This window comes from Ahaetulla prasina, chromosome 1 (assembly GCF_028640845.1).
Source record: "Ahaetulla prasina isolate Xishuangbanna chromosome 1, ASM2864084v1, whole genome shotgun sequence".
In the NCBI taxonomy this organism is placed as follows: domain Eukaryota; kingdom Metazoa; phylum Chordata; class Lepidosauria; order Squamata; family Colubridae; genus Ahaetulla; species Ahaetulla prasina.
Genome location: NC_080539.1, coordinates 149,578,924 through 149,597,946, shown reverse-complemented (window position 1 = coordinate 149,597,946; position 19,023 = coordinate 149,578,924). Strand labels below are relative to the sequence as shown.

The window sequence follows — 19,023 nt, the reverse complement described above, 5'->3', positions numbered from 1 at the left end:
CATCAGCCAATCAGCAACGTGCATTTTCCCGCCCAAATTTCCCTCCTAAAGTTCAAATACACTACAGCAGGGGATTTTAATTTACTCCTTGTCAATTTGTAACAGGTGGTTTACAACATTTCTGTGACAACTTATAGAAGATACCAATTGGATCAGTCAGATGCTACTCAAGAGTACTTAAGAATAAAACAGTGCTGCCCGAGTTTTGTAAATAAATCCTGCTGCTTAAAATTGAAATCTCTTAGCTCTTGTAATTTCAATTTAAATCGATTATGTCAAAAAAAAAATCACCCGTCGAGGTCAACTATTTCTATTGCAGCTCAAATGTGAGCCGTCGGAATTTAGTGGGGAAATGGTTATTTCGAACATGAACATCCGAGTCACTTTCCCGCCTTCAAAACAAACGCGAAAAACTCAAGCTCGCTTGAGTCTTTCCCGTTTCCAAGGCGGAAACTGGAAGGAAGAAAACGCGGTTGGCGCATGTGCACAGGCTACTTTCGTTCTCGACGGTGTCTTAAACTTTCTTAGGCGAGGTCATAGAGACGGGGGAGAGTGTATGCTTCCGGCTTCCACTAGAAGATTTTCCGGGTCGCACTCGGTCGATGCCCTGCTCGCGGTCACGTGAGATCGACTTGAAAACCGGAAGTGCTGCTCAGCCAATTCGCGTTTGTGTCTCCGGTTCTCGGTCCCCCAGTTGCGAAGTACCGTCCTTGAGGGCTCTCGATTGTCTCGTCATCCCGGAAGCGTGGGTTCTGGGGGGGGTCTATCGGCTCTCGAAAGTGAGACCGGGAGGCCTCGGCGGCGCAGATGGGAGGGAGCGGGGGGAGGCAGGGCTAGTTATGTGGCGCCGGATCTTAGCTCTGCTCGTTAATCCATTTTTGCCCACCAGTTCCGGAGCCCTCGGTATCGGCGGTGGCATGTACTACGCGGTGCGGAGAGGCAGGAAAATTGGAGTGTATACCACCTGGTGAGTAGCTCCAAGTCTTTCTCCCACCTCGTAACGTTTCAATCTCTCATCCCTTTAAAGCAGGGGTCTCCAACCTTGGTCCCTTTAAGACTTGTGGACTTCAACTCCCGGAGTTCCTCAGCCAGTGGACTCCCAGTGGACTCTGGGAGTTGAAGTCCAGAAGTCTTAAAGGGACCAAGGTTGGAGACCCCTGATTTAAAGTCAGACTCCTTAGCCTTTACTGTCCCCCTTCCTTTTACCTTTCGAACAGCCCTGTAAATAGGATAATCTGAGAAATAAGAGTTCAGCCCGTCGAGGGATTAGAGATGACTGCTTTGATTCTGGATCGCCCCTTAAAAGCTTCTTAAACTCTCTCTCTCTTATATATACGGTAGTGCAGGGGTCTCCAACCTTGGTTCCTTTAAGACTTGTGGACTTCAACTCCCAGAGTCCACAGAGTTGTCTCTATAGAGACAACTCCCAGCTTTGCTGGCTGAGGAACTCTGGGAGTTGAAGTCCAGAAGTCTTAAAGGGACCAAGGTTGGAGACCCCTGCAGTAATGGCCAAAATTGTGGAAACCTTTTGGGAAAAGTATTTTTGAGGTTTGATGACTAATGAACACCGCTTTTTTTTTTTTTTTGAGTTTCAAGATAATCATCATATTCCACTGTTGGAATGGCTTGGGAATAGCCCAGACTTAAACTAGTCAGTCAGAAGCGACCCAGCAATAAAACCCAGTTAACAGAAGCAATCATTCAATCTTGGTTTCACATTATAACAGCTGCAGAACTAAAAGACTTGCTTTACTCCATGGGAAGATGTTGTAAAGCCATAATTCATGCTAAAGGTTATCCAACTTAGTATTAACTGACATGGTAATAATTTTTGTATATCTCATTTTTCCGTGGTGATCATTTTTGTATATCTCATTTTTTTCTACGTGTTTCACTTTTCTTCTTTATACTATAACTGCTATTCTAATAGCAAATACTTCATAAAACTTATTTCATTAGATTCTTGATTAAATTATCTTTCCATTGATATATAATTTTATGGTACTACTCAAAAAAAAGTGGCGTTATTAGCTAGTTTTAGAAAATACACTTTTCCCAAAAGGTTTCCACAATTTTGGCTACTATTGTATATATATATATAGAGAGAGGCATGCCAAATGAAGGCAAATATATGTGTCCCAGAATACAGCTGCTACTCGACTTACAAAAGCCATTCATTTAGTGACCGTTTGAAGTTCCAACGGCACTAACAAAAAAGTGACTTATAATTTTTCACACCTGTGACCGTTGCAGCCTCCCTATGGTCATGTGATCAAAATTTGGATGCTTGACAACTGATTCACATTTATGACTTGGCAGTATCCTGGGGTCATGTGATCCTCTTTTGTGACCTTCTGATAAGCAAAGGCAATGGGGATGCCAGATTCAGTTAATAACAATATTACTAATTTAACAACTGCAGTGATTTACTTAACAAATGTGGCAAGAAAAGTCATAAAATGGGGGCAAAGGTCACTTAACAAATTTCTCACTTAGCAAGATAAATTTTGGGCTCAGTTGTGGTCATAAATTGAGGATTACCTGTTGCAGGATCCAGTCTAAATCAATCACTGGGACCAGAGATTTATTCTTTCACACTTTCAGACTTGTGCTGGACGACATCCTCAGGGAATTTCTCTGTTCCTGGCCTGTTCTGTGTATAGTATTTATATGGTGCTTGGTTGTGTGTGGTTTTTAGTAGTTTTAGTTAATTGGGGTGTTGCTATCTGGCTATTAAGTCATTGAGTGTTGTTTCCTTGTGCCACAGGCTCCTAAGTACCTGATACGCTGGTGGTAAATCAGCAGTCCTGTTGACTGACAAGGGGCCTATTTACCAGGCTTCCTTTCTTCAGCTATTTTTGTCCCTGCTTTGCCAACTATCGTAGTAGCTGCTAAATTGAATGAATCAAATATTACAATTGCAACTTACTATGTATTTATACAGCTTCCCATCTCACCCAGCATAACTCTGGGTGGTGTACAATAAAAGCAATCTTTAAAAAATTGACAAATAAACATTTTACAATTAAAAATACTTACCAGTTCTAAAAAAACTTAAAATCTAAAGGAAACCTCAAAAGAAGCTAAGATTTTCCATTTAGGGAATTTGTGGTTTTGTAATCTAAACAATATGTTGCCCTTTTCTCACTGTATTTTGATAGGGATGAATGTAAAGAACAAGTTGATAGATATCAGTATGCCAGCTACAAGAAGTTTGCAACAGAGAGAGAAGCTTGGGCTTTTATAAATGAAGAAGCAACAGAACCATCAATTTCTTCAAGAGGTATACTATTCAACTTTCTAAATTTGAATAGCAGAAATATAGAAATAATTTTCTGATAATTAAAGACAGGGTTCATCATGATTTAAATTACTAGTAAAAAGCTTTAATTTAAATCAACTCGATTTAAATCATAATTTTTAAAGAGCAGTTGTCATCTCTCCTGTGAAATTGTGTGAATGCATCAATGCAGTGCATGTTATCTCAGCTTGCAGAGCTTAGATTCATTGAATGAGTTTACAAAAATGTAAATATTGCAGAATATACAGCCTCATGCTACATAACAAAGCTCCATTTCATGCTGAATAAACTAAATTATTAATGTATTTTAAATAGAAAACTATGTTTAGATAGATTTTTATTCCAAAAGCATTTTATTAAAATAAATTTGATAAAAAAATCTGATTTAAATTTTAAAAATCTGGTTTTACTTTTTTTAAAAAATCAATTTTTATCCACCCTGATTAAAGATAGTATGCTAGATGTAGTAAAAAGTGAAGTAAGATGAGGTCTATATTCAAATGAAATTCACAACTCCAATGAACAGGTTGTATCTCCAGAAAATAATTTCAGCTGTATCTATTTTTTGATGTAAGCAATCTGGTTGTTATTTTAAATCAAAATTATTGCAATCATTAATGAGTCTTAAAGTTACCTTGCTTTTCAAAATAGAATTGATGGAATTCACAAAAATAAAAAGTTACAGCTGAAAGAATAAGGGTTTTCCAATCATGCCTTATTTTCTAATAGTTAAAGTAGTCTGGAAAATGTAATGCTATTGTGATAATTTTCCTCTCTTAATGAGGAAACACACAGCTAGAAAAGTTAGAATAGAAATAGACAAGTATGGCAATGGCATTGAAAAAATGTAACAGCTGTTGTATAAGGATCAGCTTAACCCAGTTAGAGGGAAGGGAAAGAGGGAAAAATTGACCCATGTTTATTGTCTTTGGTATAAGAAGAATATTTGTCAGGATTTAAAGTTTCTGTTATTGTACCACATATCAATAAAACTCAAATGTTGCCTGTTTCCTAACTGGTCTGCCTTATAGGGCTGACAGTAGACTCACAAAACCTGGGGGTTTTGAGAAAATAATGAGATAATAATGAGATAACAAATCTGGCAAATCTACATTTTTGGATTTTTTATTTAGGTTCTTCTACCTCAGACGCCAAAGACAGACAATAAGAATGGGGTGATTCTTCCTCTTCTAGGTTTTTGCCTTTGATCTTTGAAAGTCCATGTCCCAAGTATTGAGCAAATATCCCATTACTCTAACATCTGGACCTTATCTAATGAAATTTATATTATGATTGTTAGTTATAATGCAAAATTTGAAAAACGTAAAAGAATCTGAGAAATAACCATAGCAAGAAAGATATGGAACCACCTATCTGCAGCCCTCCCTAAGAAAATTGGATGAAAATGGATGGGTGCTAGATTCTGCTAAATTGAACCGTAGTTCCTTGAGGTAAGGCTGGACCACTACCTCCTTCAAAGTTGGTGGAACCAGTCCCTTTCACATGCATCACTGTTGTATGGACTCAACCATGTGTCATATTTAGTGGGGGAAGTTTAGGAGGCGTAGGCCAAAAACACAAGTGATCATACAGTCCCAAGGACTGTGTCTTCTCTTTCAGACTGACAGGTTCAAATTCTTCACAGGGCTAGACAATGTCTTAAACACCTCCCTGGGATCTACACTGTTGCCATTCATCTCAGAGTGATTCCAAATTACTTTTTCCAACAAATGCATAGAATAATCCTTGCATTGGCCTTGCAGATATTCTTAGTCCCTCCTTACACAGCAATGCTTGAATCAGCTGGTAATCTATTGATGCAGAAGAGTGGATTACCATTAAGTAATCCTTCACAAAGCTTCTTTCTCTTCCTTGGTCACATTCACTCTTTGGTTTCAACTAATAGCACTCTTAGCATCACTATCACCATTTCATCTTTCAAAGCTCCTCCAAAAACCAAGGGAGTCCAGTTTCTATGAGCAGCAAAAATCACTTAATCTTATATAAATAATGTTTAAAGGCATCAATGCTTTTTAGCTTTCATAATCATTGGCATTGCCAGCCATTTGTACAGTATGTTCTGTTTAGCCGATCTAAAACACCCAAAAACATGTTCTTGGGTAATAAATGTGTTCTCTTTTTTACCAGGCAATTACAATAGTATCAATTCAGTATCAAAATGAAGTATGGTTCGAGTGATGAAGTTGCTTGCACTATCTGCAATGCTGCTTTCTGATGTTAGTGTTCAAATCATTGTCAAATCATCGTTGGTAGTCAAATCCTATCTTTTTGTTACAAGTTAGGCATGGAAAATCCTGCATATTTTTTGTATTAGATACAGATATTCTCTCAATGGACTGCGGAATGGTCCAGAAGTGGGTTGATACAGTGCAATTTGGATTAATAAATTGATAAAGAGAGAGGATTATCTCTTAATACTGTATATGGGAATTATTTTTCACATTTTAAAAAGATTTTTTTTTAATTTTTTGATGAGACTTGCACAAATATTAAACAAGGGAAGTCTCATGTGAAAAACCTTTGGATGTATGAATTAAACTGATGAAAATGTTTACGTGAGGAACTCCAATGATGTTCTTTGATATGAACATTACACTTTCAATTCGATATTTGTATAATTTTCTTTTTTCTCTTAAGGCTTTGGTGGAAACCAGTACAACTATAGACATTGCAATAACAAGGCTACATATGAGTCAAGTTATACACAACCACACAAAAGACCATACGAAGAGTTTTCAGAGAAGAAATATACAAATAAGCGTGTAAAATATACAGACATTCCTTATACTTCAGCAAATAATGAATTCTCGTATATGGGTAACGCCTCTCTTTCTGCAACTTGTTATAGTGCGTTTGAATATGCTTTGTATGGTTTTTTTTTCCTCTTGATGAAAAACTATGTCCTTCACTCTTATAGAAGTTTGGTACTAGTATATTACTTCTATGCCAAATAGCTGTTAGAGATAATAAGAATTTGGGGTTTGAATGTTGCAAGTTTTATAAGTGTCTAAAATGAATACCAGGGAAGATTTTAAAAAATAATGCTAGCAAACGATCAAACAAGCAAATAAGGGTTAACATTTGCTTAACTGTTGGGAATGTGTAATGGAATGTAGTCTGGATTTCCAGGAGGGAGGGGCTACATTCCAGAGGGCCAAGAGGCAATGAAGTTTAGTTTGGTTGAACTTCTCAGAGTATGCCTTTAATTATGTAAGTAGTTGCTTTAGTTTGGCAGTATTGATGCTAGCCCCCCAAGAACCAAGAAAGACATGTAGAATTGCTTCTAGCAGTTTCCTTTATTGCTTCTCACCATAGACCAGGGGTCTGCAACCTTAAGCACTCTTAAGAGCCATTTGGACCCCTTTCCCACAGAAAAGAAAACACTGGGAGCCACAATACCTGGGTGGATGTGGTCAATTTGATGTGACTCATTCCCACCCAGTCACATGACACCCACTCCAGCCATGCCTACCCAGGTTTTGTGGCTCCCAGTGTTTTGTTTTCTATGGGAAACAGGTATATGTCTCTCTGTCTCACTCTTCCCCCCCCCCGTCTCACCTATCCATCCATCCATCTATCAGTGCTCTCCTGCCCAGCTTCACGTGTCATGTGAATCCAATTACTTGGGCTGTGGAGGGGGAGTGGAGGCTGGCATGTTGGAGATCCACCCAAAATAAGGCAACTCCAACACGGATCCTGTCGGGGAGACATCCCCCTTCCCTCTCACTCTTCCCCCGTGGCGAGGGCCCGGGCAGCCCCAGGGCAGCTCCTTCAGAGGTGGTCAGCAAGCAAACAAATGTGGCTGGGAAGCGCAGCACGGAGCCCCACTTCTGGCAAGCGAGAGCGGAGCAGGCAGGGCGTGCACTTTCCCCGCCATTACGATGGTGCTGGCCAACCTGTATCCGCAGGTAGGAGGCAGAGGCGCTGCTGAGGGGCTCCTGTGGCCACAATGCCTTGTGAGGAACCCCGGTGGGGTCTCCTCACTCAGCTCCGGGAAGGCTCTGACTGCCACCACTATTGGGTTCCCCACTAGCTGGCAAGGCAGTAGCACAGCACCTCCCAGGTGGAGGGAGGCAGATGGCAGCGAGAAGCAGGCAGAGGTGGGCAGGTGCTCACCCCCACCTGCTCCTGGAGGGAAGGCAGGCGCTATGCTATGTAGCTCAGCTGTCCGGGTAGAGGCGGGTGCTGTGGCAGGTGGGATGGAGCCGGGAGGGATGCGCAGTACCAACAAGTGCTAGAAGAAGCGCCCGCGAGACCCAGCAAGAGATGAGGCAAATACAGGGGTGCTTTGCTCCCCCTCTGGAATATGGAGTGAATCTCCATTCCCCGCCATCACCCTTACCTTCTCAGGCCAGGCGAGGAATGACTGCGAGGGGCGGGACCAGCCAGTGGTGGGATCTGGTTTGGCAGGGAGCCACAGCAGAGGGCAAAAAGAGCCGCATGCGGCTCCAGAGCCACGGGTTGCTGGCACCCGCCATAGACAGAAGTTCTACGGAGGAGCTGTCTTGATCCTCTTTCTCAGCAAACTAAACTTTGCGCTGGCTCTTGGCCCTCTGGAATGTAGCCCCTCCCTCCTGGCAATTCAAACTATAGAACTGGAGCAAAATGAAACGCTTGGTGGAAGGGAGGAAGGAATAGGCTTTGAAAATGGACTTGAAGGGAAGGAATTTTATCCAACTTTTTTTTTTTAATTTGAATTTATATCCCGCCTTTCTCCGAAGACTCAGGGCGGCTTACAATGTGTCAAGCAATAGTCTTCATCCATTTGTATATTATATTCAAAGTCAACTTAATTGCCCCCAACTATCTGGGTCCTCATTTTACCTACCTTATAAAGGATGGAAGGCTGAGTCAACCTTGGGCCTGGTGGGACTTGAACTTGCAGTAATTGCAAGCAGCTGTTAATAACAGACAGACTTAGTCCGTTGAGCCACCAGAGGCCCTATAAATTTACACATTATAAATTTACACATTATTTTCCAGTGTTGGAAGGAAGTTATCCAAAGCTGAATTATGCATTTCTTCTACTTCAGCAGGCATGACATAAACCATAGGGGAAAGGAACCCTGTGAGCTAGTTTTCTAAGCCAGGTCTATGACATCTCGGGTCTTCCATCTTGCCAGTGCCATCTCAGTGTGGGACAGCACCTCAGGAAACAGCACCTGCAACAACTACCCGTGCCCCTGTGGCATCTCCCTTTCGTAGGAGGCAGCTGTTAACCACGGCATTGCAATGGGCCACATCTTCAGATCCTGGTCCGGCCTCTCATGGGTGTGGCCGGTGAGTTTGGAAGGTGCCCTGCTCCACACAGCTATCTGCAGTTGCTGCCTGCTTGCGAAAAACACATCCTGCCTGCTGGGGAGGAATTCCACCTGAGCCGCATTCGGCCTTGTTTTTTTCCCCCTGCAGGTCTTTGCAGGATGGTAGCATCCATGCCAGTCTTAACAATGCAGACCTCTCCTCCCGTGTGTTGCTGGGAGAGGAGCAAAGCAGAGACAGTGACAGCTGTCTGGCAACTGTCAATGACTGCCGCTTAGCCTGCCTTTCATGGAGGTGTGTTGCCCTCTAAAGGCTTCCTAGCCTCACTTTCGAGCACCCACCCTCCTCGACAAAACAGCTGTATGTAGTGGACACCCTCTGACCCGACCACTCGGCCACACCCATGGGATGCCAGATCTGGAGACGTGGCTCATTGCAGTGCTGTGGTTGATAACCACCTTCTGCAAAGGGAGATGGCTGTGAGAAGCATGCAGAGTTCCCCCTGGCTATTTGTCCATGCCGAGGTGGTTGTGGCAAGATGGCAGCACGGAGTTATCCCATTTCATTCCAGGCCTGCCTGTTTCATTTACAGATTAAGACGTTCCTACTTTCCATTTTCCTTCTTGCGTACTACAGTTTCTAAGAGATCAGAGGGGACAGTTTCTACCTGGAGTCAGGCAAGCGTTCCAGAGGCTGGGATCACCAGCCCCAGGGCTTTATCCTTCAATCAAGCTACGGTCATCTTCCTAGGCACTTTTCCCTCTATAATGCCCCAGACTCAGCTTAACGTTTGGAATGCCTGAATTGATAGATGTCTATTGCGTGATACCATTCTGCATGGCATCTCAACGGAATTTGTGGGGATCTGAGGATAAGAGTGAACGGGCCTCTGGAATGAAGAGCTGCTGATTTCTCTTCCATTAAAGATAGGATTGATGTTCTTACCCATGGAGTTCTGCTACTAGATTGAGGCAAACAATCATTATATTCTATGTCTGATCCCCTCACTTCTTCTCTCCTAGTTCCTTAGCATGCTTGCCAGACCGTGGCCTAATATGTTTTCACCATAGATGTGATCTTACCAAGAATCCATGATTTTCACTGACTTTCCTACCTCTGTCATTCATAGGTCCTGAAATCTTCATGTGGCTTCTAAGGCATTGGTAACTATTCCATATAAGGCACTTTGTAAAGTGCTATTCAGTTTTTATCTTACAAAATATGATAGAAATTTCTTATTGCTTTGGTCTGATATATTCTGGAACTAGTGACCCTATCACCTGGAAGCAGGCTATTTGTTTTTATCTTAATTCTGTAGGAATTTAAATAAATCTGGCACCTATGGCTGAAGGCAATTCTGCTTCATCAGTTCCAGTTGTGGCTTCCTTTGCTTCCTCTCATCTGGTATAGGAGACTAGAAAAAAGATTGGCATACTCTATAAAGAATTTTTGCCATTGTTTCAACTCAAGTTTATTGTTGCAGTTAACACAAAGTGTTGCAGTAAACACAAAAGTGTTTGTTTACTGCAGTAAACACAAAGTGTTTACTGCAATCATCCTGGAATTGATCCGCCTTCCTGAGCTTGCTGTGAATCTCAGCCTGCTCTTGTTACAGCAAAACCATAGTCCATTCCACTAGAGTGCAGCCATTGCTAACTATGTTCCTCTAAGAATTTAACTACATGATCCATTTTCTCTTCCTTTTAGCATTGCAAGCTTTGGCTAATGTTATCTTCAACAGGAAGTTTTTTTTCAACAGTGTGTGACGTGCTGAGTATAAGTTCCTACCTTATTGAAACCCTGTTCTTTAGTCCTAGCTGCAGTTACCATCTTCCACTGTTTGAAACGGAAGTATGGAGATACTTTTCCTTCTATGGATAGTGGGGGGGATCTGTGTTCTCTGGATGAGACTTTTTCTTTTTTTCTTTTATAAGGATAGTGAAAAGTATGTGATCTTGCCTGCTGTTGTGAGGAAACTCCAGCTTTAGATACCTTCCTCCACATACAAAAGAATATTCGTGGTAATCCCAATAGGTTTGTTCCCCCAGAATTATTTTTTTTAGTGTTGGCAATTTATCAGCTACAGTTTTCAATTCTGGTTTCCATTGTGTAGTATGCTTAGATAATACAAAAATTACAGAGTTTTGCTAAAACTGGCTAAATATTGTATATCGCACCCTGAGATAGTTTTATTATCTGTATTTAAATGCGGTTTCCAGAAACAATCTATTTAAATTGTTTAGGAAATTTGACATCGTCTTGTGCTGTTTTAATGCAAATCTGCCTTTATAGGAGATTATACAGTTGTTTACACGGATGGATGTTGTTCAAGTAATGGACGCCAGGCGGCCCGTGCTGGGACAGGTGTATATTGGGGACCCGGCCATCCTCTGTGAGTAAACCGTTTTTTCTTTATATCTGTTAGGAGAGGTTTGGCGGGTATCGTGTCATCTCCACTATAGCTGTAGAAACATCATGCATGGTAAACGCTAAAAGAGGAGTGGGTGTGATGTTTAGATGGAGAGGCTAAAAAGATACTTGGATAACCTTTTAAATATTTGATTCATGGCTGGTCATTGTGAAATTTTAGGTCAAATTGGCAGTGCAGTTTTCAGAGCGAAGAAGCTCCCATCAAGTGATCTCTGTCCAAAGCAGATCCTGGCCACACCTGCTTTTGAAATGCAAACTTTGCCATGCAAAGCATAACATACCCCTCAAGCCAATAAAAATTCTGTATACCTGCTCTTAGCAGTTGCCATTCATTTAATAACTGGGCATTATTGGCTGCAGATCGTGCCGTGTGTACAACCATTTTGCTTATGCCCAAATTATTAGTATGTAAGTGAAGTGAATAGAGGTAGTGCTCTTTTAATGACTACTCGTTCACTTTAAAGTACAGGAGAGTTTGAAGTTATAACAGCGGTGAGTTAGGGAACGTACAGCCAATTCTCAAAATTGCAGCCATCACAGCGCCTCTGCAATAATTTGATCGCATTTCTGATGATCGCAGTGTCCCGTGGTCAAATGTCCCGATAGGAAAGGTTGTTATTTCCAACCTTCCCTATCGGCTTCCCACAAGCAAAGTAAATGGAGAAGCCTGTAGAAGGTTGCAAGCCATGGTCATGTGACATCCCACTTAATGACTGCATGTGATTTACTTAACAACAGCCACTAGAACTACCATTATAAATTGGCGCAGCCACATGATTTTTCAATTTATGAATGCATCACTTAATGAAGTTGCCAGTCCCAATTCCCATTGTTAAGAGAGGACTGCCTGTATTGAAGTAATTTGATATACATGTAAGTCTAAGACTATATTTATACTGCAACTATTTTTCTATGAAATCACATTTTGACTTAATGCTGTCTTCAATAATTTTGCTGTATGTTGGCCTTCACAGAAATAATAGTGAAAGACTTCATGGACGGCAAACAAATCAAAGGGCTGAAATAAACGTAAGCAATAACTGAATTAATGTTAAATTTCTGCAATAAGGCCAATCGAATTGTTTAACTTTGCTAGGAATATGGTCTGACTATTGTTTATCTACAATGGATTGATCTGCCCTACTATAAAATGGAAAACGTTACTATTTATGTCTACTGTATAGGTAGTCTTTGTTTATTGACCACTCATTCAGTAACTGTTTAGAGTTACAACGGTACTGAATGAGTACAATGGCGTTACCCATTGTCTCTGGTCATGTGATCAAAATTTGGGCACTTGGCAGCTAGCCTACATTTCTGACCATTGCAGTGTCCTGTGGTCAGATGATCATTATTTGAGACTTCCTGGCTGGCCTCCAACAAAATCAGTGGGGAAGCTGGCTGGAAGTCACAAGACACGAGTTTCTGCTTAACCACCCACAGAGTCCTCATTTAACGACTGCTGCAAAAATGCCATTATAAGTCATCATGTTCATATGGGATCTTCATTTAACGATTGCATTATTCAGCAGTACAGTTTTCGGTCCCAGTTAGGTTTGTTAAGTGAGGGCTGCTATTTATTATTGGAGCATTTCCTGCCAAACCTCAATATTTTGCTTTTATGCTAATCAGGAGTGCATAGTCCCATTTCAGCTCCATGGGATCTGAATGATGCAGATAATCGTGGTCCATTTACTCTGGTTTGATGGCAATTTTTGCCAAGAACTAAAACTTGCTGTCAAACCAGAGTAACTCCTGATTGGCATAAAAGCAAAATATGGAGGTAGAGTTTTGCAGTATGATGCAGCTTTTATGGAAGATACCCAATCTTACATTCTTCAAATGTGATAGTCTGTCTGAAGGCAGAACAGGAGTTATGCATCCAGTCTTTTACTGATACCCGTTCATAGTCTCAGAATATTTCTTAAACCTTCACTCCTTTATTTAATATCCATGAGAGGTTTCCAACAAAGAGGAGCTGAAATCAGGTGTGATCATGGTAAGCTTTATGGAAGGCAAATATTTAGAGGGGTAAACAGGCAAGGCTCCCTGGGATAAGCACCAGTAGATATGTATGCCGTGTTCTGCCATGGCACTTGCATGTCATGGGATAGGTTTGGAAAGCTTTTATACCCAACACGCTGAGCATGAATCATGGCTTTCAAACAGACCCAGTTAAAACTGAGAAACTAGCATCAGCCTGTCAAAGGCCTTTCCTGTGAACTCCTCAGTATCTCTGCCCCTGATATTACTGCTCAGGTATATTCCCAAACCATGCTATGCTCTACCTCTACTGGGTTTTTATACTAAAAGTTCAGTATGGTGTTAGCTTGGTTGCGGTTATACACCAATGTGCCCAGTGAAGTTGTCTTTGGAGATATTAGAGCTGCCTGTGAGGACATGTAATTTAATTGGATTAATGAAATATTTTTCAGTGGGAAGCTGCCGTTGAAATGTATCCAGCAATTTCATCTGGTTGAGAATGTCATGCCAAAAGTCTATTGTCGGTGCCAAATAGCACAAGTTACCCTGTTTCCCCAAAAATAAGACATCCCCTGATAATAAGCCCAATTGGGCTTTTGAGCGCATGCCCTAAAATAAGTCTCCCCCCCCCCGAAAATAAGCCCTCCCTGAAAATATTTAAACGCAGAGCTGGAAATCAGGTAAGACGGCAAGAGGAGCCTCATCTTGCTCCATGCGCCCCAAAATAATAAGACCTCCCTGAAAATAAGGCCAAGCGCTTATTTCGGGGTTCAAAAAAATATATAAGACAGGGTCTTATTTTCGGGGAAACCCGGTATCTTCGTAGGCACAATTCAGAGGGTTGGTTTTCTTCTTTAAAATCAAACACAGCATGGGATTGGGCTGTTTGAAAGAACACATTCCAGGCTTTAAGGGTACTGGAAATCCTTCTGTCTTGCAGCTTAAGAGATACAGTAGATAAGCACATAAATGAGAAAGGACGTTTTCAGTGGCTTCTCTCAGACAGTTTTTTGAGGTTAGAGTGGTCTCAGTGATTCTGCTTCATTGTGATTGTGCAGTGTTTCAGTGTCAAAGGAGAAAAATGGGTGTGGATATACAAATAGAGCACTTGTTTGCAACCCCTTAAATCAGGGGCATCTTTTCCTAGGATCACATCCACGGCCTTTCACAGCCGCCACGCAATTCCTAAAACAAGATGCACGTTGTTTAAAAGAGTTGCAAACGAGGGCTTCCAGGCCCCCTTTTCGCTTCTAAACAGATTTAAAATCTTACCTTCCTTTTTCCACAGGTGTTCAAAAAACGATTTTATTCAGGTAGGCCCTGGGATAGGAATTTTACCACAGGAGTGAATCGGTATTCATGTTTTGAGCGTGATCTAGTCCACTGATGGATTTATTGTCATTGAAATAACAGTACAATTTCTTGAACTCAAAGGAATTGTAATAGTCACACAAACATTCATTTCATCCATCTCCAGCAAGAAAATTCATGTCTAGTTACACCTAAGAATGCAGGAGCCAATGAAATATTTATAAGAAAACTCAGTAAATGTCATGGTAAATAGTCAGACATGGCTTACATCCTCAGTTCAACCCTGAGCTACAAGCTTTCCCTTGTATCCGTATGGTTTACATCCTTCAGAGGGAACTTGCCCATTTCTGTAGGTAAAGTGTCCTGTACTGCAATTGAATCGCAGCAATTTTGTGGGTTACGGTCCTAAAACTAAAATCAGTATTTATTCAGCTTCTTTACTCCTGAAGTATGTTCTCTAAATGTTTTCTTCAGGCAGCTTGCAAGGCAATAGAACAAGCAAAGAGTCAAAATATCACAAAACTGGCAATCTATACTGACAGCAAATTCACCATTAATGGTAAGCATTTTAGTCGCTGAGAAATGAAATAGCCGCCTAAAATGATAACAGATTACAGAAGTTATGCATTCCCTTGTCTTACCAGACACAGTCAACATCCATTAAACTATTTTTTTCTAAAATTAAAAATGTTTGAAATTATTTTTCCCCTTGCTTTTTATTTATTTTGAAAGCACATCAGCATAAATCCAAAAGAAAGAATACGTAATATTCCTGCAAGAAGCTGGGATCTGAAATTTAATATGCTACGGTGATTGTCCTGATGAAATTTTCTGTGTGATGTCATACTTTGTTGCGTGCAGTGGTGGGATTCAACCGGTGTGACAACCAGTTCACTTTGCGCGTGCACACAGTCCGTTTGAAAAGACCATTAAAAGTTACCTTCTACTAGCATGAAACAGCTGAGACGTGGCAATCCGCTCTGCCGCGCCTATTAGCTGGGCTTCAAATGAACGAAATATAGGTGGGTCCAGCGCAGGGGCCGGTGGGCGGGTCCAGCTGATGGAGCGAACCGGTTCGCTCTCAACTGATCATTGGAGCAACTGGCTCTCCCGAACCGTACCGAATAGGCTGAATCCCACCCCTGGTTGCATGTCTTTTTATATTTGGACAAAGATGGTGGCCTATATAAAAAAAACTTCTGAAATCCGTGTTCCAATGACCTGCACTGCTTCTTCAAGCAGACCCATGGCCTCCTTTTACATGTATTTAAACATGCAGCTCTTCTTCCTATACAAAAGAAAACAGCAAAATGAGATGGCAGATACTAATAACATGATGAAACAGAATGTATAGTTATGCAAGTATTCCCAGGACATTGAATATGCCGGTGGGCAAGCACACGGCATATTCTGTAAATATAGCATTAAATTTTGACTATGTGAAGTGGAACTAATCAGCCTTTTCATTGTGAGATCAGAGAGCTAGTTCATAAACAGAAAACAAATATGTATCATCAATATTGTAAAACAATTGTAAAAGAATCATCGTTTTTGGTTACTCCCCATTATTTATTTCATGTAATGTTAAATAACCAAATTTTTGATCTATACAGTAGAAAAGAAACATACCCATACCTTTTAAGTGTACTGCTGTATCCAGGACTGTATTAATAGATTTCTGAATATTACACCAAAATAAAATAACCCTATATCATATGAACAAGCATCTCCTTTGTCTTGCTGTAATATTTTTGCATAGTGAATTTGACAGACAATTGTTTTAAAGCATTATTTGAGGTGTCTAATATGAAAAAAATCCTTTTCTGAATTATCTTAGTATCATAAAAAACATTATTGTTAAAGACCATTACTCAAAACCAAACTCAAGTACTGTTTGCAATTTAGGAATCGGGTATGGTGCTGCTGCTTCTAATCCAAATTGTAAAATCAAGAGGTTTTGATTGAGTATACTACCATTTTACAATTTTAGGCAGCCCAAATGCCTTTTTGCAGTAGTTAAGATTATTCAGGAATTTGATTGGCAGTATTTTTATTTTATTTTATTTTATCCTTCTCCGAAGACTCAGGGTGGCTTACACTATGTTAGCAATAGTCTTCATCCATTTGTATATTATATACAAAGTCAACTTATTGCCCCCAACAATCTGGGTCCTCATTTTACCTACCTTATAAAGGATGGAAGGCTGAGTCAACCTTGGGTCTGGTGGGACTTGAACTTGCAGTAATTGCCAGCAGCTGTGTTAATAACAGACTGTCTTAGCAGTCTGAGCCACCAGAGGCCCTTTTATTATACATATCATACATATTAATGTTCATATTAGTCCTTGAGTTCAGAACAGAGATAGATTTATAGTTTCCAGGCTGGAGTTATACCTAAATTTAAGTTTACTGTGTGAATAAAGGTAAAAATTCTATTTCTTCCTAAAGCTTTTTATGGACCATAAAATCCATCTGGCCATTAGATTTTAAGCTGGACTTGAGGAAGTTTTTACCTTTTTTACTTTTGTCTTCAACTGTATATATTCTTTTGCCATTTCCTAAAGTGTAATCTCTTTAAACACTATTTATAAATGTGTATTTTGTGTTTCCATTTAATTAAAAGCAGCAAATACTCTTTGTCAGGGTATATACCTTGTTGACGGTAGAATTGAAATGAATGGAGGCTACAGCTATTAGCTTCTCCTTTCTCTGCCCCCTGCCCCACTTCCCATCTTCACCACCACCCTGGCATGAGATTGGCCAGGCATTTATTACCTGTCAGGATTTATCATCTTTCAATTTGCCTTCATTCAGTCCTAGTCTATGGTCCGACATTCAGTAACATACTGAATTGCTCAGGTTGGAGATCAGGTTATCACTGGAGCCTCAGAAAATTGATGAAAAGGTAGCTAATGGTAACTAAGTAAATTGCTTCAGCTTTTGGAAGCAGAGGGTAGTCATGAGTTGATAAAGCAATTGTCTGAATAAACTTTTATTTGGAGTCAGGATTGAATAATGGCAGTGAGATGTCCCTATGTCAGGTTTGATATTAGCAATTCTGTTCTGACTCGCAAACTAAATGATAGAGGATCACAAATCAAGCAGAGTGCATATTATTTGGCTGAATTGCAATTACAAACTGACTGTCTTGAGCCAACAATGGGGACTATTTACTGAACAACTTTGGCTGATCAAATTGTTAGCCTCTTGGATCAGCTCAGTTTACATGGGATTGTTTTAGATGGAGAGGCAGGGGGGAATTTCAGCAGATAGCCCCACTGAAGACGTCATCCAAATTACAGTCTCATAGTAGCAATCGCTTTTTTTGACAGGTGTGACAAACTGGATCCCAAACTGGAAGAGTAACGGTTGGAAAACCAGTGCAGGAAAAGAAGTAACAAACAAAGAAGATTTTGAAAGACTTGCTAAGCTTTCAGAAGGCATGGACATCCAGTGGGTAAGTGATGTTCTTCTAAAAAACTGACTGAAGTTTGAAAGAAATTCACAGATTGCTGATTAAAGTAGCTATGATAAACAGCAACATGTAAAATGAGTTACGTCAACCCAAATGAAAGAGATTTATTTGAAATCTGCGATTGGGTTCATACACTGTACCAAGCTATACAGTATATTCCTTTGGACCCTCTTGATATGAATGCTGCGCCATAAGGCATAGAGGAAGATAAGTGAATGTAGCAGATAGTTGTAGAACACAGATTATTATATGTCTGGCGTAATTAATTTGGACTCTTGTTATCAACAGATGCATGTTCCCGGTCATGCTGGCTTTCCTGGAAATGAAGCAGCTGATCGATTAGCAAAAGAAGGAGCTGGAAAATCATTATCCTAGCATTTTATAACCCAAATACTCCACTTAGTGATAAGAATAAAGATTAAGGTTGTTTCAAGTTAATTTTTGTTGAGTTGCCATATGTTTTAGAATAAATGAGACAAATATCTCCCTTAAATGGTGAAGAATGTAAATGCTTTTTATGTACCCTATATGTTGCCAGAGCATCTCTTCCATTTCTCAATCTGTGTCCAAGCGTTTGCATCATATTAGTTATGTAACACAGCAAATTGGGAAGTGTGTGTATAAAATAACTACTTGCTTGGATAACAATATGTTCTTAAGGGTTTTTTAAAATTTTATTGTCTATACAATATATAATACAATGTTGTTCAATTCTCTACAATACAGAAAGGAAAGTTCAGTACGATACAAAATCAAAATTATTACCGTATATGGTGCAAACTCAGAATGTAAGATCAATGTTCACAGTATATTCAGGTGTTTATATTTTTGGAGCAGATTGCTTTGTTATTTATATAAATAAAATGATTTATTGGTGCTGTCATACCTAATATATAATGGTGGCACAGTAAACATGTTTGCTGCTTATGGTCTCATTTTTTTACATCCATATTCCACTATTTATCAAGTTTAAAGTCAGTTAACATGGAAATTTCTACTTTTCATCCCCACCTCAAAAAAACTAGTAGTGAGGTATATGGGGCTGATTAGCCTCCAATCACATTATGATTTTCTGTAACTGAGGATGGATTTGAATTTAGATCAACCAGGTCCAAGTCCAGAATCTTAAAACACACTGGGAGTATTTGATAACTTATTTACTCTACTTATATCCTTTTTTCCTCCAAAGTTCACACTGTTCCCTTCTAACAGGAAGCAATCTACATAGGAAGATAGCATCTAT

General features: G+C 40.1%; 1 protein-coding gene across 1 annotated transcript; it reads left to right on the top strand.

Annotated features, from left to right (window-relative positions):
- The first annotated feature begins 597 nt into the window (after positions 1 to 597).
- RNASEH1 (ribonuclease H1) lies at positions 598 to 18,696 on the top strand. The gene is made up of 9 exons (XM_058177932.1): positions 598 to 745; positions 890 to 967; positions 3,162 to 3,283; positions 5,960 to 6,139; positions 10,874 to 10,973; positions 11,986 to 12,040; positions 14,780 to 14,864; positions 17,638 to 17,762; positions 18,069 to 18,696. The coding sequence occupies exons 1-9, from the start codon at positions 603 to 605 to the stop codon at positions 18,153 to 18,155; spliced, it is 975 nt and encodes a 324-aa protein (XP_058033915.1). The 5' UTR covers positions 598 to 602; the 3' UTR covers positions 18,156 to 18,696.
- Positions 18,697 to 19,023: the final 327 nt, after the last annotated feature.